The following is a 27,639-nucleotide window of genomic DNA, read 5'->3' as shown; positions in this document are numbered from 1 at the left end:
GCAGAGGGCACCAAATATCCATTTCAGTCTCATACATTTTCTTGATATTTCTGGTTTCTGCCCCTCCCTTACCACTCTCCTCTTTCTCTCTTCCTTCCTACCTCCTTCCCTTCCTTCTTTTTTCTTAGCACTTAAAATACTTAAGATTGAAACCATATTGTGGATACATTTTAGTAGATGGTGCATTTTTCTAATTTTAGAATCTTTTAAAAGTACATTAAGACATCAATTTATTTTTATTCAGTGAACCTTTCATATTTAATAACATTATGCCTCAGAATTTCAGATTTTCTTTTAAATGCCTTTATTCAATAACGGTCCTATCCAAAATAAAGTGCAACTTTATTGTTCTTTGAAATTTACTTTTATCAAAATATTCTTGGGTAATAAACCAGTTTTTCCACCATACTAAGAAATTAAAAATTATTTAGAATATGCATTGTAAATATGATGCCTATATAATTATTTTTCTGAAATAGTACTTTAAGATTTTCAAATGCATATATTTTTCCATGTATTCTATTTTAGGATGCAGTATTGATATTTACAGAAATGTGTGTGTGTGTGTGTGTGTGTGTGTGTGTGTGTGTATGTGTTAGATATGAAACATTTCCTAGCCTTTTTCCTGGTATCTCTGGTTTCAAAGCAGATTTAGATGAAAAAAAATCTACTCTTCTGTTTTACACTTTAGCATCGAAATCAGCTGATGTCTGTAATGCTTGCTGGCATAAATTAACTGTGTTTTAGGTAGAAATCTGAACCATTTGATATTGTAGTTATAGATTGGATTCAGAGTTCTTTCAGGAAAAATAAATTACTTTACTAGGTAATTTAAATATGGTCTTGAAAATTGTGATATGAAAAAGTTGATTCAGAATTAAGTAAGCTTTACTATCAATGGTGGAAGTGTAAAACCATCATTGTTTGAAATGTCTTTTAGTTGTATAAAATGAAATATACCAATGTATTATTATAATATTAGTTTTAGGGGACAAAACTATCAGGTACTTCAGCAGACATAATTTAACCTAGCATACACGCAAATATATAATAATGATAAATGTTATAACAAGGACATGTCAACATTTTCTCTTCTGTGGATAGTTATTGCTTTTTTGTTGTTGCTGGTAGCTATTGCTGATGGTGTGTATGTATGTGCATGCATGTGTTGAAAAATACCTATGCTTGGAAAAGGATTAATTCTCATGGTCATAGTTCTATCATTTTCTTTTGGCTTTTTCTTTGTTTTTCTTCTTTTTTAATAGTTTTGTTGACAAATCTTGACGCACATACAGTCCATCCAAAATATATAGTCAGCGGCTCACAGTATCACATAGTTGTGCATTCCTCTCCATGATCAGTTTAGGAACATTTTCATCACTCCAGAAAAAGAAACAAAAAGGAAAAACGAATACATCCTATACTCCTTACCTCTCCTTCTCAATGACTTCGAATATTTCCATCTACCCAATTTTTTTTTTTACCTCTTCTTCCCTCCCATTTTTTTGTTTTTTTTTTAACATGGTCAGGCACCGGGAATCAAACCCAGGTCCTCTGGCATGGCAGGCGAGCATTCTTGCCTGCTGAGCCACCATGGCCTGCCCCCAATTTTTCAGTTTTTTGCCCTTATTTTTTATTCATGTGTTCATACCTTGGATAAAGGGAGTGTCAGACACAAGGTTTTCACAATCACATGGTCTTACTGTAAAAGCTATGTAGCCATACAGTCGTCTTCAAGAATCACAGGTACTGGAATACAGTTCAATAGTTTCAGGTACTTCCCTCTAGCTACTCCAAAACACTACAAACTAAAAAGGGATGTCTAGGGTGGGCCACGGTGGCTCAGCAGGTAAGAATGCTTGCCTGCCAAGCCCGAGGACCTGGGTTTGATTCCCGGTGCCTGCCTATGTAAAAATAATAAAAATAAATAAATAAATTAATTAATTAAAGGGATGTCTATTTAATGCGTAAAAATAACTTCCAGGATAGCCTCTTGGTTCTGTTTGAAATCTCTTAGCCACTGAAACTTTGTTTCATTCTCTTTTCCCCCTTTTGGTCAAGAAGACTTTCTCAGTCCCATAATGTGAGGTCCTGGCTCAAACCTGGGAAACTTGCCCCACATTGCCAGGGAAATTTACACCCCTGGAAGTCATGTCCCATGTAGTGGGAAGGGCAGTGAGTTCGCTTGCTGAGTTGGCTTAGAGAGAGAGGACACATCTAAGCAACAAGAGCTCTCTGGGGGTGACTCATAGGCACAGTCATAAGCAGGCTAGCTTCTCCTTTGCAGGAATAAGTGTTATAGGGACAAATCCCAAGATTAAGGGCTCAGCCTATTGAATGGACTATCCCCACTGTTTGCGAAATACCATAAATTACCAGATGGGAAGTTTAACATTTTTCCTTTCTCCCCAGCTCCCCAAAGGGACTCTGCAGATACCCTTTTATTCTCTGTTTGGCTTTCTCTTGAGTCACAATTTTACCTTCTACTCTTAAATGTGTTTGCCATAATTAAAAAAAATTAAATTATTTTTAATTTCTTAGGCTCACAGTGATGAGCAAACAATTCAATAATCTTTACCTATTGGTTCATTTTTGTAATATTTAATCTGTTCCTTACTTAAATTCTGAAATGGCTTTATCTGTGTTTTTCCTCACAGAGAAAATATAATATTGTAATAGGCTTAGTACTTAAAATGAAAATGCCAAATGCATCTATCCTATTAGCTTTTTAAAGGTAGCATGTGTGTATATTGTATTTACCATTGAGTTTCATTAAACAAACTTGTGACCATTTCCATGTGTTATATGCCTCATGCTTTAACTTTCCTTATTGTCCCTTTTCAACTATTGCCTTAAGGACAAAGGCTTTTATTTTCTTCCAAGCATCTTGCACATAATAGGCACTCCACAAATAGTAGCTGAATTGAATTTAATCTTCTTCCATGTTGTAAAGGTGAGTTTATGAATACACACTTCAGATGTTCTTAATAAGTTAGCCTAGCAAGCATTCTAACGTTCCTGCTAAAGAATTTCCTGGACCAAATAGCCTGTATTTGAAATTGTTAAGGATATAAAATGATCCAAATGAGTTACTTATTCTAGACATGTGTATCATATTGAGTCTCCAAGATTCTTGGAGTTTGATAGATGTTTTTGTTCATTTTCCTATAGCTAATCTTAGTATAGCATAAGAATATCAAGGATATCAGTGATTAACTCTGACATCTTCATGCATCAACAATTATTAGTAAAATTTAGAACCAGTGCTTTAGGAAATATTTGAACGTCATTTCTCTGTTTTTAGCTAAAATCTTACCTTTACAACATTTTTGGATATCTATATTTACTTGTAACAATATTTTGTTGGAGATTATAGGTCTTCTGAAGGAATTTGTGAGGTCAGAAATTATACCTTATCTGTCAGGACTGGGCATGAGTTGTTTTTTTCTCTTTTCTTCAATCTCCCACATTCTTATTTTACTTGTTTTTGTTGTTGTTTTCTTTCTTCTTTCACCTTCTCTTTCTCTGACTGTGGATTGCTGCTAGGTACCATTTTTGCCAAAATGACACAGTCAGTAGCCCTGAGAGGTTGTGTTAAGAGGAATTACACACAATCACATCCAGACAGCATGGTATCAGACATCAGACAGCCTTTCAGTTGCCAACTACATGGGCTGTCTGTTGGCCATGTCCCAGAGATAGATAGAAAACATGGGCAGATCTGGGGTTGCTGAAAGGACCACATATGTGGGTGACCTCAGATGAGAGAGCTAAAAAGTCTCCCTGTATCCTCACTTTTGCTTTCTTTTTTTCCCAAGCCATTCTTGCTGCTTCAATAATTTCTTTACCAAACATGTTTGTTTTGTGTCTTTGGTAGCAGATAGTCGCTATCTCTTCTCTTAAAAGAATTCTAGAGATCTTTATTGGAAAGGTAGCATCTGCTAAAGCACTGGGGGAGAGTGGGAGGCTCTTTGTTTTATCTAATGTTGATGATAGTTATTCCCTCATACCTAGTATCAGACCTTTCTACCCAATATTGATATAAGGTTATATTTTATCTTTTACTGTGTGACCTAATCAGCTCTAATGCCTAGCCAAATGCCTGAGCCTTAGCAACAACTTGATATGTGGTAGTTATAATTATTAATAATTTTCAAATCAATAGTAGTCTAGAATATATTTGTCATAAAAATATTGTTATTGACCAAGCAATATACAAGCAACCATTCTTAACATACAAACATTCTATGCATGGTGTACAATCCCTGGCTCACAATATCATCACATAGTTGTGTATTCATCACCATGATCATTTTTTTAGAACATTTGTATCACTCCAGAAAAAGTAATAAAAAAAAAAAGAAAAGACTCATGCATACCATACCCCTTATCCTTCCCTCTCATTGACCATAAATATGTAATCTTATGTATCATTTCTTCAAATTAGCGTTGGTAAGTGCAAAGCATTAAGCTTAGTGTCAAACATTGCACCTTCATGTTTGAAAAAGTGAATATGAAGCACAAAGCTGTGAGAAATAAAAGGTCCTACTGCATATTTTTTAAAAAATTTATTTATTAATTAAAAAAATTAACAAACCAAATAAAACACCAACATATATAATCAGTAATTCACAATATCATTACTTAGTTGCATATTCATCATTTCTTAGAACATTTGCATCCATTCAGAAAAAGAAATAAAAAGACAATAGAAAAACAAATAAAACGAAAACAGAAAAAAAAGATTATACCTGCCAAACCCCTTGTCACTTTCATTGATCACTAGCATTTCAAACTAAATTTATTTTAGCATTTGTTCCCCCTATTATTTATTTTTATTCCATATATTCTACTTGTTTGTTTCAAGGTAGATAAAAGGAGCATCAGACACAAGGTTTTCACAATCACACAGTCACATTGTGACAGCTATATCATTATTCAGTCATCCTCAAGAAACATGGCTACTGGAACACAGCTCTACATTTTCAGGCAGTTCCCTCCAGCCTCTCCATTACATCTTGGATAACAAGGTGATATCTACTTAATGCATAAGAATAACCTCCAGGATAACCTCTCGACTCTGTTTTGAATCTGTCAGCCATTGACACTTTGTCTCATTTCACTCTTCCCCCTTTTGGTCAAGAAGGTTTTCTCAATCCCTTGATGCTGGGTCTCATCTCATTCTGGGATTTCTGTCCCATGCTGCCAGGAAGATCCACACCCCTGGTAGTCATGTCCCACGTAGACAGGGGGAGGGTGGTGAATCTGCTTGCTGTGTTGGCTGGAGAGAGAGGCCACATCTGAGCAACAAAAGAGACTCTCTTGGGGGTGACTCTTAGGCTTAATTTTAAGTAGGTTTGACCTATCCCCTGTGGGGTTAAGTTTCATATGAACAAACCCCAAGACTGGGGGCTCAGCCTATAGCTTTGGTTGTCCACACTGCTTGTGAGAATATCAAGAATTCAACTTGGGGAAGTTTGAGTTTTCCCTCGTTCTCACCATTCGCTTAAGGGGACTTAGCAAATACTTTTCCACTCACTTATCAAATCACTCTGGGATTCTACAGGACATCACCTGGACAAACCAACAAAATCTCACGTCCTATACAAAGTTCCGTGTACTTAAGGTGTTCAATCAACTATCTACATAAGTTATATTAGGAGATGCACTAGTCAAAGTATAAATTTGTACCAAATAAACTGTTTTGCTTTAGTCTCACACATTACTTGAAATTTTAAATTAAGCACCATCTATTTTCAGCACACTGCAGTAATGACATTCTTTTGTTCTTCCTCATGCAAAAACATTTTTTAAATTTGTACATTTAGTCACTATCATTATACGCTCTAGGTATTCCTAGGTTACACCATCTCAATCTTTATCGTCTATCTTTCTTTGTGATTTCATTTATGCCCCAGCCCTCCTCCCTCTGTCATTCTCATATGCAGCTTCATTCAGTGTTTTAATGTAATTGTATTACAGTTAGATAATATTGTGCTGCCCATTTCTGAATTTTTATATTCAGTCCTGTTGCACAATCTGTATCCCTTCAGCTCCAATTACCCAATATCTCACCCTATTTCTATCTCCTGATGGTCTCTGTTACCAAGGAAATATTCCAAGTTTATTCACTAATGTCAGTTCATATCAGTGAGACCATACAGTATTTTTCCTTTTGTTTCTGGCTAATCACACTCAGCATAATATCCTTAGGTCCATTCATGTTGTTACATACTTCATAACTTTATTCTGTCTTACAGCTGCACAATATTCCATCTTATGTAAATGTCACAGTTTGTTTAACCAACTGTCTGTTGATAGACATTTTGGCTGTTTCCATCTCTTGGTAATTGTTAATAATGCTGCTATAAACATTGGTGTGTAAATGTCCATTTGTGTCCTTGACCTTGTGTCCTTTGAGTAGAGACAGCGTATAGATGGGTCCTGTTTTTTAATCCATTCTGTCAGACTATGTCTTTTGATTGGAGAGTTTAATCTATTAACATTCAGTGTTATTACTGCATGGGTAGTACTTTCTTCTACTATTTTGCCTTCTGGATTTTATATGTCATATCTAATTTTCCTTCTTTTTACCTTTACTCATAGTCTTCCTTTCTACACTCTTCTCCACACCTCTCTCTTCTATCTTCGTATCTGTCTCTAATGCTCCCTTTAGTATTTCTTGCAGAGCTGGTCTCTTGGTCACAAATTCTCTCAGTGATTTTTTGTCTGAAAATGTTTTAATTTCTCCCTCATTTTTCAAGGGCAGCTTTGCTGGATATAGAATTCTTGGTTGGCAGTTTTTCTCTTTCAGTGATTTAAATATATTATCCCACTGTCTTCTCGCCTCCATGATTTCTGCTGAGAGATCTGCGCATAGTCTTATTGGGCTTCCCTTGTATGTGATGGATTGCTTTTCTCTTGATGCTTTTAAGATTCTCTCTTTCTCTTTGACCTCTGACATTCTGATTAGTAAATGTCTTGGAGTATGTCTATTTGGATCTATTCTCTTTGGGGTCTGCCGCACTTCTTGGATCTGTAATTTTAAGTCTTTCATAAGAGTTGGGAAATTTTCAGTGATCGTTTCCTCCATTAGTTTTTCTCCTCCTTTTCCCTTCTTTTCTCCTTCTGGCACACCCACAACACGTATATTCACGTGCTTCATGTTGTCTTTCAATTCCCTGAGTCCCTGCTCATATTTTTCCATTTTTTTTCCTATAGTTCCTGTTTCTTGTCTAATTTCAAATGTTTCATCATCCAGTTTTGAAATCCTATGTTCTGTCTCTCGAAATCTACCATTGTAGGTTTCCATTGTATTTTTCAGCTCTTCTACTGTGTCTTTCATTCCCATAAGTTCTGTGATTTGTTTTTTCAGACTTTCAGTTTCTTCTTTTTGTTCTTTCCTTGCCTACTTTATATCCTCCCTCAATTCATTGATTTGGTTTTTGATGAGGTTTTCCATGTCTGTTCGTACATTCTGAATTAATTGTTTCAGCTCCTGTATGTCATTTGAATTGTTGGTTTGTTCCTTTGACTGGGCCATATCTTCAGTTTTCCTAGTGTGATTTGTTATTTTTGCTGGTGTCTAGACATTTAATTACCTTAATTAGTTTATTCTGGAGATTGCTTTCACTTCTTTTATCTAGGGTTTTCTTACTGGATGAATTTGTTGTCTATCTGTTCTTTGACATTCCGTTCAGCTTTATCTGGACCTTTAGCTTAAGTTTTTTTTTAACAGAGGAGAATTTTTCAGGGATATTATAGACCGCAGCCAGATTTTCCCAGACCAAACTGGCCTCATATCAGGAGGAAAGAGTCACCTGCGTAGGTTTTCCCCGAGGGTGAGACCCAGCAGGTTGAAAGACTTTCCTGTGAAGTCTCTGGACTTTGTTTTTCTTATCCTGCCCAGTATGTGGCGCTTGTCTGACTGCAGGTCCCACCAGCATAAGATGATGTGGTACCTTTAACTTTGGCAGACTCTCCCTGCTGGGGGCGTGGTGGAGACAGAGGATAGGTTGTAGGCTGGTTTTAATGGCTTCAAATTACCAAGCCCTGGTGTCTGAATCCCTTGATGGAGGGATTCCACCTGGGTGGGGCTTCACCCCTCCCCTGGGGAAGGCACAAGCTCCAGATAAGCCCCCAAAAGAGCTCACTTCTGCCTATGCCTGGGGCAGTTGCAGCCTGAAAAGTCCTGCCGCTGTATCCAGAGGCAGTCAAGCCTTTGTAGATACACAGCCACAAAAACCTCTGTTTCCTTCTTTTTTTTTCCCCCCTTTTTCTGTCAGTCCTGCCCCCTTGGTGCCAGGGCAAAAATGAGCTACTTCCGCTTTGATCAGGTTCACCTAAACTGGGGGCCTATTTTTAGTATTCAGAATTTGTTAATTAGTTCCACAATTGGTGTTTGATTGTGCCCAGTCCCTGCTGCTGGTAAAGTCCTTTCCTTTCCCCTCTGGGAAGTGGCCTGTAGGGGAGGGGCGCTGGCTGCCACAGCTTTGGGAACTCACGGTTCTGGGGGGTGACTGCAGCCAGTCCAGCTGGTCCAGACTGGGGTACGCTGTGTGTCTGGTCACTGTCGTGGCTCCGGGAGCTGTTCTGTACTGTTTCTGGTTATTTAGTAGTTGTTTTGGAGGATGAACTAAAATGTGCACGTTGTTAAGCTGCCGTCTTGACCCGAAAGTCTATTGCATATTTTTATTCCCTCATCAGGATGGCTTCTTTTGCCTCCCAAATCATAGTCATGGCTCTGGTCTTGCTTCTTTCTCGCCAGCCTCTCGATTGCTGCTAGATAAAGCCTTATAAAATTAAATTTGACCAAAGTTATACCCTCATTACAGCCGTTTAGATAGTATTTCTCAAACTTTACTGCTTAACTTAATCTGGGAGCTCTCATTACACCCTGGGAGCTCTTATTAGACCCATGTTAGCCCGTTTCCAGAGATTCTGGTTCAGGTCTGATGTCAGGCTCAGGAACCTATTTTTAATAAGTACCATGGATGATTCTTAGAGAAGCTCAGCTTTAAATGTTCCTCCAGCCTACAAGATAAAGTTCAGAAGTCTCAGTGTGGCCCTCAGTGATCTCAAATACCAGCCCTTGCATTCTCTTTCCTAGTCATTTGTAGTTTCATTACCATTCATCACATATTTTTTCTTGCCTCTATCCTTTTTCACAATTTCCTATCTTTCTGCCAGGAATACTCTTCTGTGAGAGTCTTCCTGGTCATTCAAGATGGAGTTGGTACTTTCTCCTTTGTGTTCTGTTTTGTATTCAAAATCCCTTTTACTTTTAGCACCATTTATACTTCATTGAAATAATTGTTCACATGTTGTCATCTGTTCATTTTGAGTTCCATGACTAGAAAAACCATCCGTTATTCATCTTTGTATCCTCAGTGCTTTGGACAAACACATGATATGATAACTGTTAGGTGAATGTGAAATGAATGAATGAAATACAGGAATAAAATTCAGATAGTCTTAGTGTATATATATATATTTTTTTTTTAACTTCATATTTGTATAATGGAAATTTTCATATTACTTTTGTGCCTTTAAGTTCTTTAACTGTAGTATTAACATCATTCATTCAGTCCAGAATAGAAATTTATTCAGAGGAGGTAGTTCTCAGGATTACTTGTAGAATTCTGGAAATAACTTTTGGAGGAGATACCACTTCAGATGCTTCTGGAAGGATGGAAGTATGACCTGAGTGGGGGTAGCGAGATTGAGGATGGAGTGAAATCCCTGCATGTGCAAATGTATAGGAACAAATGCCTGAAACCGTGTGGTTCTGGAAAGCACAGGTGTTTAATGTTTGGTAGAATATATAGGGTAATGTGGTTGGAGATGAAATTGGAGAAGTTGGCAGCAATATATTCTGGAGGATGTTTTGTGCTCTGCAAAGAAGTCTGGATTTTTTTTTTTTTATGATCACTAGCATTTCAATCTAAATTTATTTTAACATTTATTCCCCCTATTATTTATTTTTATTCCGTATGTTTTACTCATTGGTTAATAGAGTACATAAAAGGAGCATCAGACACTAGGTTTTCACAATCACACAGTCACATTGTGAAAGCTATATCATTATACAATCATTTTCAAGAAACATGGCTACTGGAACACAGCTCTACATTTTCAGGCAGTTCCCTCCAGCCTCTCCATTACATCTTGACTAACAAGGTGATATCCATTTAATGTGTAAAAATAACCTCCAGGATAACCTCTCAACTCTGTTTGGAATCTCTCAGCCATTGACACTTCATTTTGTGTCATTTCACTCTTCCCCCTTTTGGTCGAGAGGGTTTTCTCAATTCCTTAATGCTGAGTCCCAACTCATTCTAGGATTTCTGTCCCACGTTGCCAGGAAGGTCCACACCCCTGGGAGTCACGTCCCACGTAGACAGGGGGAGGGCAGTAAGTTTGCTTATTGTGCTGGCTGGAGAGAGAGGCCACATCCGAGCAACAGAAGAGGTTCTCTTGGGGGTGACTCTTAGGCCTAATTTTAAGTAGGCTTGACCTAACTTTTGTGGGGTTAAGTTTCATATGAACAAATCCCAAGATTGGGGGCTCAGCTTATTGCTTTGGTTTTCTCTACCGCCTGTGAGAATATCAAGAATTCTCTACTCGGGGAAGTTGAGTTTTCCCCCTTTCTCTCCATTCCCCCCAGGGGACTTTGCAAATACTTTTTATTCACTGTTCAGATCACTCTGGGATTTATCCAGGCACCACTGGACAAACTAACAAAATCTCTTGCCCTATTCAAGGTTCCATGTACTTATGGTGTCAATTAAATTATGTTAGGAACTGCACTAGTCAAAATACAAATTTTGTACCAAATAAACATTATTTGCTTTAGTCTTACACATAAGTTAAAATTTTTAAATATTAATTACCATCAATTTTCAACACCCTGCTGTAATGACATTCGTATGTTCTTCCTCATGCAAAAACATTTTTTAAATTTGTACATTTAGTCACTATCTTTATACACTCTAGGCGTTCCTAGATTATACCATCTCAGTCTTTATCGTCTATCTTTCTTTCTGATTTCAGTTGTGCCCCCAGCCCTTCTCCCTCTATCATTCTCACATTCAATTTCATTCAGTGTTTTAACATAATTGTATTACAGTTAGGTAGTATTGTGCTATCTATTTCTGAGTTCTTACAATCAATCCTGTTGCACAATCTGTATCCCTTAAGTTCCAGTTACCCAATATCTTATCCTATTTCTATCTCCTGATGGTCTCTGTTATCAATGAAATTCTTCAAGTTTATTCACTAATGTTAGTTCATATCAGTGAGACCATACAGTATTTGTCCTTTTGTTTCTGGCTAATCTCACTTAGCATAATGTTCTTAAGGTCCATCCATATTGTTACATACTTCATAACTTTATTCTATCTTACAGCGCATAATATTCTATCATATATATATACCACAGTTTGTTTAGCCACTCGTCTGTTGATGTACATTTTGACTGTTTCCGTCTCTTCCCAATTGTAAATAATGCTGCTATAAACATTGGTATGCAAATGTCCATTTGTGTCCTTGCTCTTATGGCCTCTGAGGAGATACCGAACCATGGTATTGCCAGGCCATATGGCAATTCTATATTTAGCTTCCTGAGGAACCACCAAACTGCCTTCCCACAGCAGTTATACCATTTGACATTCACACCAACAATGGATTAGTGTGCCTCTTTCTCCACATCCTCTCTAGCACTTGTCGTTTTCTGTTTTATTGATAATGGCTATTCTGGTGGATGTGAGATATCTCATTGTGGTTTTGATTTGCATTCCCTAATAGCCAGGGAAGTTGAGCATCTTTTCATGTGCGTTTTGGCCATTTGTATTTCCTCTTCTGAGAACTGTCTGTTCAAGTCTTTTGCCCATTTTGTAATTGGATTGGCTGTCTTTTTGTTGTTGAGTTGAACAATCTCTTTATATATTCTGGACACTAGAACTTTATCTGATATATCATTTCCAAATATTGTCTCCCATTGTGTAGGCTGTCTTTTTACTTTCTTGATGAAGTTCTTTGATGTACAAAAGTGTTTAATTTTGAGGAGTTCCCATTTATTTATTTATTTCTTCAATGCTTGTGCTTTGGGTGTAAGGTCTAGGAAACCACCTCCTATTATAAGATTTATATGCTATCTCCATACATTTTCCTCTAACATTTTTATGGTCTTAGATCTAATGTTTAGGTCTTTGATCCATTTTGAGTTCATTTTTGTATAGGGGGCGAGATATGGATTCTCTTTCATTCTTTTGCATATGGATATCCACTTCTCTAGGCACCATTTATTGAAGAGACTGTTCTGTCCCAGGTGAGTTGGCTTGACTACCTTATCAAAGATCAACTGTCCATAGATGAGAGGGTCTATATCTGAACACTCTATTCTATTCCACTGGTCAGTATATCTATCTTTATGCCAGTACCATGCTGTTTTGACCACTGTAGCTTCATAATACTCCTTAAAGTCAGATAGCGTGAGACCTCTGACTTCCTTTTTTTTTTCCTCAGGATACTTTTAGCTATTCAGGGTACCCTGCCCTTCCAGATAAATTTGGTTATTGGTTTTTCTATTTCCGAAAAGTAAGTTTTCGGGATTTTAATTGGTATTGCATTGAATCTGTAAATCAATTTAGGTAGAATTGACATCTTAACTATATTTAGTCTTCTAATCCATGAACACAGTGTGCCCTTCCATTTAGTTAGGTCTTCTGTGATTTTTTTAAACAATTTCTTGTAGTTTTCTTTGTATAAGTCTTTTGTCTCTTTAGTTAAATTTATTCCTAAATATTTTATTCTTTTGGTTGCAATCGTAAATGGAATTTTTTTCTTGATTTCCCCCTTATATTGTTCATTACTAGTATATAGAAACACTACAGATTTTTAAGTGTTGATCTTGTAACCTGCCACTTTGCTGTACTTGTTTATTAGCGCTAGTAGTTTTGGTGTGGATTTTTCAGGGTTTACGACATGTGGTATCATATCATCTGCAAACAGTGATAGTTTTACTTCTTCCTTTCCAATTCTGATTCCTTGTATTTATTTTTCTTGTCTAATTGCTCTGGCTAGAACTTCCAACACAATGTTGAATTAAAGTGGTGATAGTGGACATCCTTGTCTTATTCCTGATCTTAGGGGGAAAGTTTTCAGTTTTTCCCCATTGAGGATGATATTAGCTGTGGATTTTTCATATATTCCCTTTATCGTTTTGAGGAAGTTCCCTTCTATTCCTATCCTTTGAAGTGTTTTCAACAGGAAAGGATGTTGAATTTTGTTAAATGCATTTTCTGCATCATTTGAGATGATCATGCATGTGGTTTTTCTGCTTTGATTTGTTGATATGTTGTATTACATTAATTGGTTTTCTTATGTTGAAGCATCCTTGCATACCTGGAATGAATCCTACTTTGTCATGGTGTATAATTCTTTTAACACGCTGCTGGATTCAATTTGCTAGAATTTTTTTGAGGATTTTTGCATCTATATTCATTATAGAGATTAGTCTGTAGTTTTCTTTTTTTGTAATATCTTTATCTTGCTTTGGTATGAGGGTAATGTTGGCTTCGTAGAATGAGTTAGGTAGCTTTCCCTCCTCTTCAATTTTTTTTGAAGATTTTGAGCAACATTGGTACTAATTCTTTCTTGAATGTTTGGTAGAATTCACATGTGAAGCCATCTGGTCCGAAACTTTTCTTTTTGAGGAGCTTCTTAATGACTGATTCAATTTCTTTACTTGTGATTGCTTGTTGAGGTCGTCTGTTTCTTCTCGAGTCAATGTTGGTTGTTCATGCCTTTCTAGAAAGTTGTCCATTTCATGTACATTGTCGAATTTATTAGCATAAAGTTGTTCATTGTACCCTCTCATTACTTCCTTTATTTCTGTGGGGTCAGTTGTTATGTCTCCTCTTCCATTTCTGATTTTATTTATTTGCATCCTCTCTCTTCTTCTATTTGTCAACCTTGCTAAGGGTCCATCAATTTTATTGATTTTCTCATAGAACCAACTTCTGGTTTTGTTGATTTTCTCAATTGTTTTCTTGTTCTCAAGTTCATTTATTTCTGCTCTAATCTTCATTATTTCCTTCCTTTTGCTTGCTTTGGGGTTAGTTTGCTGTTCTTTCTGTAGTTTTTTCAAGTGGGCAGTTAATTCCTTGATTTTTGCCCTTTCTTCTTTTTTTTTTTTATAAGGCATTTAGGGCAATAAATTTCCCTCTTAGTACTGCCTTTGCTGCATCCCATAAATTTTGATACGTTGTGTTTTCATTTTCATTTGCCTCGAGATATTTACGGATTTCTCTTGTAATTTCTTCCTTGATCCACTGATTATTTAAGAATGTGTTGTTGAGCCTACACATATGTGTGAATTTTCTGGCATTCTGCCTATTAATTGATTTCTAGCTTCATTCCTTTATGATCTGAGAAAGTATTTTGTATGATTTTAATCTTTTTATATTTATTGAGACTTGCTTTGTGACCCAGCCTATGGTCTGTCCTTGAGAATGATCCATGAGCGATTGAGAAAAAGGTGTATCCTGCTATTGTGGAGTGTAATGTTCTATGAATGTCTGTTAAGTCTAGCTCATTAATTGTATTATTTAAATTCTCTGTTTCTTTATTGATCTTATGTCTAGATGTTCTGTCCATTGATGAGAGAGGGGAATTTTGAAGTCTCCAACTATTATGGTAGACGTGTCTATTTCTCTTTTCAGTGTTTTCCTCATATATTTTGGAGCATTCTGGCTTGGTGCATAAATATTTATGACTGTTATGTCTAAAGAAGTCTGGATTTTATCCTTGGTTATGATATGCGCTTGAAGCCTCTTAAGCTAGAACAAAATATCATCTGATGGGGTCAGAGTTGAGACTGAAGAGAGACTATTTCAGGGAATTCACTATAATTTTATATGGCTACAGAGCTAATTAAAAATTTAAAAATAATTTTATAAAATGGTTTTTGTTCATTATGCCAGGTACTCTGATAGGTTTAGAGTTACACAAGATGAGTAAGATATGGTTAGTTATTGAGTCTGAAATGGTTTCACAGAGTACAGGAAAATGTAAATACATAAAACAACTAATTATATAATACAACAGTGACATGCGAATATGTCATATATATATATAGTCAATGTCAAATGTTAGATTTGGGGAGCTAGATTTGTGGGAGTTAGATTTGTGGTCTAACTGACCTTGGAAGAATTAGAGTCTTGAGGAAAGAAAGGAGTTGGATTAGAGTAAAAGAAGCCTCTCTGGGTCAAGGCAGTACATAAGTAAAAGCATCCATGGGTGAGAGGACATGGTATATGGTGGTTAGAGCCTATGGTATTTGGTAAAGCTGATAAAATATTTGGTAGCAAACCATGATAAGCCTTGAATGTTATGCTAAAGAAATTTGCATTTTTTTAGAACTTTATTGTTTAATTATGAAAATAATATATGTTGATTATGTGTAATTTAAGAAATATCTAAACTGTGAAGGAAAAAAACTTCTATAATTTCATCACAAAAGTGTAATTGCTGTTAACATTTATATGTACTTCTTTTTAGTTTCTCTTCATGCACATATAGGTACTTAATATTAAGTAAGTGAAATTGGCCATACTCTTATATTGTGTATATATGTGTTATCTTACTTAAGACTGTATTATTTCACTTCAGTGCTGAGAAAGAATGTTTTTAATGGTTGCTGTATTTATTCTGTTATATGGCTGTTCTTAAATTATTTACCTATTTCCTTATTATTAGATATTTAGGTTATTTCTTATTTAAATAATGGGTTGCTGTTTCACTGAATATCTTTGAACATAAATTTCATCTGTATTTCTGGTTATTTAGGATAGGATTCTAGAAATAAATGTGCTAGGTCAAACTATGGAAATCTTAAAGGCCCATGATGTGTTTTGCCAAGTTATTCTTCATAAAGGCTGCTATATAAATTCACACCTGCAGTAAGTGGGCTTGATTCTCACGGTACTTTTGGCTAGCAGATTTTTTTGATGTTTAATGTTTGCTAAATTTATAAACCCAAAATGAGTTCATCAGTTGTTTGAACTTTTATTTCCTTGACAACTGGTTTGAGCAGGTTTTTCTGTATAATTATTGTCCATTTATATTTTTTCCCTTGAATTGTCCTTGTGCTTTGCAGTATTTTCACCCTTTTATTTGGTCATTATATTTTTCTTATTGATTTTAAGAAATCTTCATATGGATAACTTACCAGTTCTATTTCTTGCACTTTGGGTACCCATTGCTTGTTTGCTTTTTAAGTTTTTTAAGTATTGACTTTTAACTTTATGCCTGCTTAGAAAGTACTTTTTCATTGCAACATCAGAGATTCAACACTATTTTCATTGTTATGCTAATTTTGTCTTTTCTGTTGATCTTGATTGATGATAATTGAAAATTTGGGGCAGAAGAGTGACATCATTAGATTTGTGCTTCAGAAAGAGGTCTTCTGGCTTTGTGAAGGTCAGGTTGGAGGCAGGAGAGGCTAGGGTCAGTGAAAATGTCTAGTTGAGTGAAGATGGAAAGTGGGGATTTAGATAGTACTAGTGGGGATAGAAAGGATGAGGAGTGATTCTAGAGGTTTGCAGGCTAGGAAATTAATAGAGGTTGATAATATTGGCTAGAATGAAGGGCTTGAGAAACTACCAGTTGGGGAACTACCAGAATGATGCCAAGCTTTATAGCTTGCACTTCATATAGCAGTGATAATCCAGGTGGGTAGATAATTTAGGAAGTACAACAGGGTTTTAATGAGGCAGTTGAAATTAGGACATGCAAAATATGGGTACAGTGGGACATGCAATTACAAGCAATTGAAAAAAAGATAGTTGAAACTCCTTTGGAAGGGTGGTCCAGCTAATGATGGAGATTAGGGAGCCCTTTAGGAATAGTGGTAGTTACGTTATGGTAGGGAGTGTGTTAGCTCGACCAGAGAGAGTAAGTTTTCAGGGCAGCAGACTGATCAGAATTAAAAGGCTTATCAGTATAGTGTTCTCTAAGAGGCTTCAGAGGTGACTTTTTTGTCTTTTTATTTACTTTTTTCTCTCTTCCTTTATTTCTGTCCCCATTTCACTCCTTTCCTTCCTTCTTTTGTTTTTCCCTCCCTCATTCCCTCTCTCCCTGCAACTCTCAAGAAATTTTTTTAAAAGTCACATATTACAAAGAGAGTAAGTAGAAAAGGAACTGAAAAGTGTCCATTGGATTAGTCTGCTATTTTCAATAAATTTGGCTAAACAGGGAAGTAGAGGGAGAGAGAAATAGGAAGAAGGGAGGCATAGGCAAAGAAGATAATGTTTTTTATTAGAATATAAATGTTCTAATATATCACGTTCTCTATTGAGGAAAAGGAATCTATGCACAGGGAGGGTTTGAAGGTAAAAGCAAAAAAGGAGGGCTTTGATGGAGCAGCAATTTAAAAGGAACAATAACCATGATAAACAAGTGAAATGGTAGTTCATTCTCAGAGATAAAATTTGCTTATTAAGTTATAGAAAAAATTTTAATCTATTTTCTGGGTAAAAAGACCCTCTACTAAATTCTTTAATTTTAAATAATTAAAAAATTGACAATTGTGTGATCATTTCAGCATAGAATTCTAAGTGTAAGCTCATATCTTTTTTTTAAATTTTTTATTGCTTAGTATAACATATATACAAAGCACAGAAATAAAAAGGCAATAGTTTTCAAAACACTCTTGAACAAGTAGTTACAGGACAGATCCCAGAGTTTGTAATGGGCTACCATATGATCCTCTCAGATTTTTCCTTCTAGCTGGTCCAGAATATAGGAGGCTAGAGAGCTTAAATATTTTTTTAATCACCACAAATCAACTTTTTTTCTTCCTCTTTTGTGAAAAATAACATATGTACAAAAAAGCAATAAATTTCAAAGCACAGCACCACAATTAGTTGTAAAACATATTTCAGAGTTTGGCATGGGTTATAATTCCACAAGTTTAGGTTTTTACTTCTAGCTGCTATAAGATTCTGGAGACTAAAAGAGATATCAATTGAATGATTCCGCATTTATATTCATTAGTTAAATCCTAATAACTCCTCACCTTTGATCTCATATCTTTTTCGTGTTACTAATTATATAAAGACAAAGTTAGTTTGGTATTTTTAATGACACAGATTCCTAAAAGGCAACTTAATAAATATTTAAATTTATTTATTGTTCATTAATGAATATATGAAATTTTAAAAATTTAATTATAACCATCTTTAAAAAATATTTGTTGCAGGGGAATTTACCTAAATATTCTCATAACTCCCTGATGGTTCAAGCAATAAAGACAAACCTAACAGACCCGGACATACATGTGCTTTTCTTTGATGTGGAAGCGTTGATTATTCAACTCCTGACTGAAGAAGCCTCTAGGCCGAATACTGCGCTTATTTCCCCAGAGAATTTGCAAAAAGCATCTGGCAGTTCGGACAAAGGGGGCTCTTTTCTAACTGGAAAACGGGCAGCAGTTCTCTTCCAACAAGTGAAAGAAACTATCAAAGAGAACATAAAAGAACATCTTCTTGATGATGAAGAGGAGGATGAGGAGATAATGAGGCAGAGAAGGGAAGAAAGTGATCCTGAATATCGGGCCAGCAAATCTAAGCCATTGACTCTATTAGAATATAATTTAACTATGGACACTGCAAAATTGTTCATGTCCTGCCTTCATGCTTGGGGTTTGAATGAAGTTCTGGATGAAGTTTGTCTTGATCGCCTTGGAATGCTGAAACCTCATTGCACAGTATCATTTGGTCTCTTATCTAGGGGAGGTCATATGTCACTGATGCTTCCTGGTTATAATCAGGCTGCTTGTAAGCTGTCGCATGGGAAAGCAGAAGTAGGAAGGAAGCTGGCAACTACAGAGGGAGTTGGAAAGGGAACGTACGGAGTGTCCAGAGCCGTCACGACACAACATCTCCTGTCTATTATATCTTTGGCAAATACCTTAATGAGCATGACCAACGCTACTTTTATTGGTGATCATATGAAGAAGGGCCCTGCCAGGTGTGAATGATAGTTTGATTTTATTCTTTTTTTTTTGAAAGAAAGAGATCTGTTTTATTTTTGTTTTTAGTTTTAGTTAATTTTTAGTTTTTTCTTAAAACCAGTTTTATTTTTGTCACCGTTATTGCTTTTTATTGACTCAACACAGTGTCATTTCAATGTTTCCCCTTTAAATTTTAAAACACGGTTCTCCAATATGAATGATTTAAAACATGATAAAATTATATAATTTATAAAAACTAGAATGAGGGAGTAGGTCACGGTTCACCTTTTATTAATGAACTGTATACTAGCTCTTGAGAAACATGATCTTAGATTCATATCTGTCTAGTTACCCTAATATTTGATTCAAAATGTAAATTTAGTTAAAATGCTTGCCCTTGTTGTCTCCCATATGTAATGAACGATATGTGTTCAATGGTTGGCTTCAGATCTTGTGAGAAGTATTGTCAGAATTTTTCAGTAGAGGTAGAAAATGAGCTTACAAGAAAAAGGAACACAACTCTTTTTAAGTTTGGGAGAGTATCATTTTAATGTTTCTAGGATTCTTATCCTTAGTTGCTATTTCCTATTTTCTCAAAGTCCTAAAAACAAATTTTTGAGCCCTGATTTATTAGACTGTATTGAGTATATCAAGACATTTTTTTTTAATCCAGAAAATACCTAGGTAGCACTGACTTTGAGTCAGTCTCCGTTCTAAACACTTCACAAATATTAACTCTTTTTATGCTATTAGCCCTATAAGGAAAGTGCTTTTGTTGCAGATAAGTAAACTGAGGCATAGAACATAAAGTAACTTGGCCAAGTCAAATAGCTAGTAAGTGGTAGAGCCAGAATTCAAAGCAAGGCAGTCTGCCTCTGGAGTCTGTAATAGGCTTAACTCCTATTCTTTGCTACCTGTCTAAGAGTTCTTAATACCTTTTTACCTTTTTCAGATTTTAGGGCTGATTGTTTTGGAACTCATGTATTGATCCATGAATTCACTTGGGCCAATGGGATGGGATAGGCTGAAATCTCAGCCTACTAACATTGAAGAATGAAGGACTCTAATTATGATATTTACCTGTCAACGATGGTACTTTCCACAAATAATTTCTTAAACTCGCATAAAGTATAAATTTTTGATGTAAATTTATACTTGCTACCTGCTTACTTAATTATTTTGCCACATTAAAAACTTTGGTAATGTCAATAGGTACAAAACAAAAACAAACCTTTTGAAACAGTCAATTGAAAATTTTCTGTATTATTATCTTTTTCAATTCATTTGCAACTAGGAAATTTAATATTTTAAAAGGCTCTGAAAATATGAAAAAAATATGTATCTACATGCATTTTTTTCCTTCTTTTTAAAGGCCACCTAGACCAAGCACCCCAGAGCTTGCTAAGGCAAGGAGTTCCCTTCCAACTTCCAGTAATATTGTGCAAGGACAGATTAAACAAGGTAAAATTAAATTTCATTAAGCAATTGACATGACATTTCAGCTCAAGAAACTGTGGAGGCATAGCTAATATGTAATCATAACATTTTGTTTGTCTCAGATTGTTAAAAGGGAGAAAACTTGTTATATTCCAGATGTAACTATGGACAATTAAGATGTCACTTAAAAATAAATCAGATTTATTTAGAAATTGATGAACGAGCATATTTCACATAATTTTATTGTACTGTCTTTGACCTAATTTTTATACATTAGGGGCACCTTAACTTGACAACAGTAGTGACATAATTATGTGTATCTAGAATCTAAAAGTTGTACCTATTTTAAACTCTATTTTGAAATGTTTAAATTCACAGTTCTATAATATAGCTAATTTTCTGCTATTTGCCAGCAATTTATGCATTTAATTTGCAAGTGGAAATCCTTGTTTGAAACTGTTTATCTTTTCTTTCTGTTTAAATTGTCATATACTCTAATTTCTGTGTATAGCTTTGTTTTTTCTTGATTTTTTTTTTTTTGGCACTTTTATCATTAAGAAATAACTTTCTGTATCCTGGGTGATATTCTTTCCTCTGCAGTTTACTTTGTTTATAGTAATAGAACCACTCCAGTAGTTTTGGCTACTGTCAGCATGACGTCCCTCTTCTAATCCTTTTACTTTTTACCTCTTAGACTTTATATTTAAAGTGAGTTTCTTGTAGGAAGCTTATAGTTGGGTCTTGCTTTTTTCTCAGATCTAATCTGCTTTTTAATTGGGGTGTTGAAAATATTTACATTTGGTGTGCTGACCATGTTGACATGGTCAGGTTTGACTCTGTCATCTTGCTACTTACTTTTCTCTTTGTCCTATTTATTCCTTTATTTCCTTTTTAAACCACCTTCGATTTAATATAGTATGTTTTATCATTCCATTTTATCTCCTTTCTTAATTTATTAGTTAATTTTTAATTTGTTGTGTTCATATTTGTAATATACATCTTGAAATTATCATGATATACCTTCAGATATTATACCACTTAACATTTAATATTAAGAACCTTATTATTAGTATACTTCTGTTTCTCACATCCTGACCTTTATGTTGTTGTTGTCATACTATTACTTTTAACGTGTTATAAACCCAAATAATTATTATTATTTATGTTTAATAGTCAATTATACTTTAAAGACATTTAAATAATAAGAAAAAAAACATGCATCTTTACCCATGTAATTACTTGTTTTGGTGCTCTTCATTCCATTTTGTAGATCCAGATTTCTCTCTGGTATAATTTTCATTTTACCTGAAGGACTTGCTTTAACATTTCTTGCAGTAAGGGCCTGCTATTTCACTTTTTGGATGTCTGAAGACATCTTTATTTGCCTTAGTTTGTGAAAGATACTTTGATCCATATAGAATTCTAGGTTGACCGTTTTTATCTTTTAATGCTTTAAAGGTGATACTCTCCAGTTGTCTTAAATATTCTTTCTGATGAGAAATCTGACATTATCCTTATCATTATCATTATAACATGCTTTGTATATAACATGTCTTAAACGTATTACATTGGCATTGAATCTGGAGGTTGCTTTGGATAGTGTTAGCATCTTAATATTAAACTTCCATTCCATGACATGCAATGTCTTTACATTTATTTATGTATCTAATTTCTTTCAGCAATATCTTATAGTTTTCAATGTATGAATCTTTAACCTCATTGATTAAATGTATTCTTAGGTATTTTATTATTTTAGAAGTTATTGTAAATAGGATTGTTTTCTTAATTTACTTTTCCAATTGTTCATTGCTGTTGTTGAAGCATAAGGTTTTTGCATATTAATCTTGTATCCTGCAACTTTGCTGAATTCATTTATAACTCTAGCAGTTTTCATTGTGAATCATTTGGGGTTTTCTGCATATAAGATTATGTCAAATGTGAATAGAGATCATTTTCTGTCTTTTCAAATTAGATGCCTTTTATTTCTTTTTCTTGCCTAATTGCCCTGACTAGAACTTCTAGTACAATGTTGCAAAGCAATGGTGAAAGTGGATATCCCTGACTTATTCTTTTTTCTTAAAATATTTTTATTGACTAATCTTCACATACATACATTCAATACATAGTGTACATCAGTGACGTACGATATCATCACATAGTTGTTTATTCATTACCATGATTATTTTTAGAACATTGGCATCACTCCAGAAAAAGAAATAAAAAGAAAAAAGAAAAAACTCATATAGTCCTTACCCCTCACCCTCACTGATCACTACTATTTCCATCTACCCAATTTATTTTACCCTTTGTTATCCCATTATTTATTTATTTATTTATTTATTTATTTATTTATTTATTTCAAATTCTGCTTTAAAAAAAATTTTTTTTTAATTTTAAATAAAAAAAATGACAACAAAGAAACACATTCTTAGTATATAATCATTCCGTTCTACATGTATAATCAGTAATTCGCAATATCATCACATAGTTGCATATTCATCACCATGGTCATTTCTTAGAACATTTGCATCAATTCAGAAAAAGAAATAAAAGATAACATAAAAAGAAATAAAATGAAAACAGAAAAAAAATTATGCATACCATACCCCTTACCCCTCCCTTTCATTGATCACTAGCATTTCAAACTAAATTTATTTTAACATTTGTTCCCCTTATTATTTAATTTTATTCCATATGTTCTACTCATCTGTTGACAAAGTAGATAAAAGGAGCATCAGACACAAGGTTTTCACAATCACACAGTCACATTGTGAAAGCTATATCATTATACAATCATCATCAAGAAACATGGCTACTGGAACACAGCTCTACATTTTCAGGCGGTTCCCTCCAGCCACTCCATTACGTCTTGAATAACAAGGTGATATCTACTTAATGCGTAAGAATAGCCTCCAGGATAGCCTCTCTACTCTGTTTGGAATCTCTCAGCCATTGACACTTTGTCTCCTTTCACTCTTCCCCTTTTGGTCGAGAAGGTTTTCTCAATCCCTTGATACTGAGTCTCAGCTCATTCTAGGGTTTTTCTCAATCCCTTCATGCTGAGTCTCCACTCATTCTAGGATTTCTGTCCCACGTTGTCAGGAAGGTCCACACCCCTGGAAGTCATGTCCCACATAGACAAGGGGAGGATGGTGAGTTTGCTTGTTGTGTTGGCTGTAGAGAGAGACCACATCTGAGCAACCAAAGAGACTCTCTTGGGGGTGACTCTTAGGCCTAATTTTAGGTAGGCTTGACCTATCCTTTGTGGGGTTAAGTTTCATATAAACATACCCCAAGACTGGGGGCTCAGCCTATAGCTTTGGTTGTCCACACTGCTTATAAGAATATCAAGAATTCAACTAGGGGGCATTGAATTTTCCCCCGTTCTCACCATTCCCCAAAGAGGACTTTGCAAATACTTTTCCACTCACTGATCAAATCACTCTGGGATTCATTGGGGCATCACTATGGACAAACCAACAAAATCTCATGTCCTACTCAAAGTTCCATGTACTTATGTTGTTCCACCAACTATGTACATAAGTTATATTAGGACATGCACTAGTCAAAATATAAATTTTGTACCAAATAAACATTTTTTGCTTTAGTCTCACACATAAGTTGAAATTTTAAAATATTAATTACCATCAATTTTCAGCACCCTGCAGTAATGACATTCCTTTGTTCTTCCTCATGCAAAAACATTTTTTAAATTTGTACATTTAGTCACTATCATTATACACTCTAGGCATTCCTAGATTATACCATCTCAATCTTTATCGTCTATTTTTCTTTGTGATTTCAGTTATGTCTCCAACCCTCCTCCCTCTATCATTCTCACATTCAGCTTCATTCAGTGTTTTAACATAATTATATTACAGTTAGGTAATATTGTGCTGTCCATTTCTGAGTTTTTGCATTCAGTCCTGTTGTACAATCTGTATCCCTTCAGCTCCAGTTACCCAATATCCTACCCCATTTCTGTCTCCTGATGGTCTCTGTCACAAACGAAATATTCCAAGTTTGTTCACTAATGTCAGTTCATATCAGTGAGACCATACAGTATTTGTCCTTTTGTTTTTGGCAAATCTCACTCAGCATAATGTCCTTAAGGTCCATCCATGTTGTTATATACTTCATAACTTTATTCTGTCTTACAGCTGCATAATATTCCATCATATGTATATGCCACAGTTTGTTTAGCCACCTGTCTGTTGATGGACATTTTGACTGTTTCCATCTCTTGGTAATTGTAAATAATGCTGCTATAGACATTGGTGTGTAAATGCCCATTTGTGTCCTTGCCCTCATGTCCTTTGAGTAGAGACAGCATATAGATGGGTCCTGTTTTTTAATCCATTCTGCCAGACTATGTCTTTTGATTGAAGAGTTTAATCCATTAACGTTCAGTGTTATTACTGCATGGGTAACTTTCTTCTACTATTTTGCCTTCTGGATTTTATATGTCATATCTAATTTTCCTTCTCTTTACCTTTACTCATAGTCTTCCTTTCTACACTCTTCTCCACACCTCTCTCTTCTGTCTTCGTATCTGTCTCTAATGCTCCCTTTAGTATTTCTTGCAGAGCTGGTCTCTTGGTCACAAATTCTCTCAGTGATTTTTTGTCTGAAATTGTTTTAATTTCTCCCTCATTTTCAAAGGACAATTTTGCTGAATATAGAATTCTTGGTTGGCAGTTTTTCTCTTTTAATAATTTAAATATATCATCCCACTGTCTTCTCGCCTCCATGGTTTCTGCTGAGAAATCTATGCATAGTCTTACTGGGCTTCCCTTGTATGTGATGGATTGCTTTTCTCTTGCTGCTTACAAGATTCTCTCTTTCTCTTTGATCTCTGACATTTTGATTAGTAATTGTCTTGGAGTATGTCTATTTGGATCTATTCTCTTTGGGGTCTGCCGCACTTCTTGGATCTGTAATTTTAAGTCTTTCCTAAGAGTTGGGAAATTTTCAGTGTTCATTTCCTCCATTAGTTTTTCTCCTCCTTTTCCCTTCTCTTCTCCTTCTGGGATATCCACAACACGTATATTTGTGCATTTCATATTGTCCTTCAATTCCCTGAGTCCTTACTCATATTTTTCCATTTTTTCCCCTGTTTTCTTTTTTTTGTTGGATTTCAGATGTCCCATCCTCCAGTTCATTGATCCTATGTTCTGTCTCTCGAAATCTACCATTGTAGGTTTCCATTGTTTTTTTTCATCTCCTCTATCGTGCCTTTCATTCCCATAAGTTCTGTGATTTGTTTTTTCAGACTTTCGATTTCTTCTTTTTGTTCTTTTCTTGCCTTCTTTATATCCTCCCTTAATTCATTGATTTGGTTTTTGATGAGGTTTTCCATATCTGTTCATATATTCTGAATTAATTGTTTCAGCTCCTGTAGCTCATTTGAATTGTTGGTTCGTTCCTTTGACTGGGCCATATCTTCAATTTTCCTAGTTTGATTTGTTATTTTTTGCTGGCATCTAGGCAGTTAATTACCTTAATTAGTTTATTCTAGAGATTGCTTTCACTTCTTTTACCTAGTTTTTTCTTGCTGGATGAATTTGTTGTCTATCTGTTCTTTTACATTCAGTTTAGCTTTATCTCTAGCTTAGGTTTTGTTTAACAGAGGAGAATTTTTCAGTTCTTGTTTTCTTGTTTCTTGCCCTGCTTGTATGGTGCCTTTCTCCCCCCACACTTAGGAGGGTCTACTTAGGTATTATAGACCCCAGTCGGATTTTCCCAGACCAAACTGGCCCCCTCGCAGGAAGAAAGAGTCACCTGCATTGGTTTTCCCTGAGGGTGAGACCCAGCAGGTTGAAAGACTTTCCTGTGAAGTCTCTGGACTCTGTTTTTCTTGTCCTGCCCAGTATGTGGTGCTTGTCTGCCTGCAGGTCCCACCAGCATAAGATGATGCAGTACCTTTAAGTTTGGCAGACTCTCCCTGCAGGGGGCGTGGTTGAGACAGAGGAGAGGTTGTAGGCTGGTTTTAATGGCTCCAAAGTTTCAAGCCCTGGGGTTTGAATTCCTTGAGGGAGGGATTCCACCTGAGTTGGGCTTCACCCCTCCCCTGGGGAAGGCACAGGCTCCAGACATGCTTTCAAACAACCTTGTTTCTGCCTATGTCTGAGGCAGTTGCAGCCTGAGAAGTCCTGCCACTGAATCCAGAGGCAGTCATAGCTTTGTAGAAACACAACCACAAAAACCTCTGTTTCCTTTTTTTTTCTTTTTCTGTCAGCCCTGCCCCCTCGGCTCCGGGGCAAAAATCAGCGACCTCCTCTTTGACCAGTTTCACCTGAGCTGGGGGTCTATTTTTAGTAGTCAGAACTTGTTAATTAATTCCACAATTGGCATTTAGTTGGGCTCAGCCCCTGCTGCTGGTAAAGTCCCTTTCCTGTCCACTCTGGGAAGCAGCCTGTGGGGGAGGGGTGCTGGCCACCACAGTTCTGGGAACTCACGGTTCTGGGGCGCTCGCAGCCGGTCCAGCTGATCCAGACTGGGGTACGCTGTGAGTCCGGTCACTGACGGCCCCAGGAGCTGTTCTGTACTGTTTCTGGTTATTTAGTAGTTTTTCTGTAGGACGAACTAAAATGCGCACATTGTTAAGCTGCCATCTTGGCCCATAAGTCCCCTATTTATTTATTTTTAACCATATTTTTTTAACTCACCTGTCCATACCATGGATAAAGAATGACTGGACACAAGGTTTTCACAATCACACAGTCACAGTGTAAAAGCTATATATTTATATAGTCATCTTCAAGAATCAAGGCTACTGGAACCCAGCTCAACAGTTTCAGGTACTTCCATCCAGCCACCGTAAAGTGAAAAGGGATATCTGTATAATCCATAAGAATAATCTCCAGGATAACCTCTTGACTACATTTCAAATCTCTCAGCCACTGAAACTTTGTGTCTTCTGTCTCCTCACCCTTTTGGTCAAGAAGACTTTCTTAATCCCTTGATGCTGGGTCCCAGATCATCCCTGGCATTCTATCCCATGTTGCCAGGGAGATTTACACCTTTGAGAGTTAATGTCCTGTGTAGGGTGGTGGGCAGTCAGCTTAACTGCTGAGTTAGCTTAGAGAGAAAAGCCATATCTGAGCAACAAAAGAGGTTCACTGGGGGTGTCTCTTTGGCCTCATTTTAAGTAGGCTTAGCCTATACTTTGCAGGAATAAGTTTTGA

General features: G+C 35.8%; 1 protein-coding gene across 1 annotated transcript in view; it reads left to right on the top strand.

The window, feature by feature from the left end:
• The window catches only part of WDR7 (WD repeat domain 7), a 494,499-nt gene that overhangs the window by 133,591 nt on the left and 333,269 nt on the right, over positions 1 to 27,639 (top strand). The window contains 2 exon segments of the mRNA XM_077135381.1: positions 18,263 to 19,032; positions 20,388 to 20,476. Of these exon segments, the coding sequence (XP_076991496.1) occupies positions 18,263 to 19,032; positions 20,388 to 20,476 (859 nt within the window).

This window comes from Tamandua tetradactyla, chromosome 18, assembly GCF_023851605.1.
Source record: "Tamandua tetradactyla isolate mTamTet1 chromosome 18, mTamTet1.pri, whole genome shotgun sequence".
Lineage (NCBI taxonomy): Eukaryota > Metazoa > Chordata > Mammalia > Pilosa > Myrmecophagidae > Tamandua > Tamandua tetradactyla.
The sequence above is the reverse complement of the archived record's forward strand: the minus strand, read 5'-3'. Positions and strand labels throughout refer to the sequence as shown.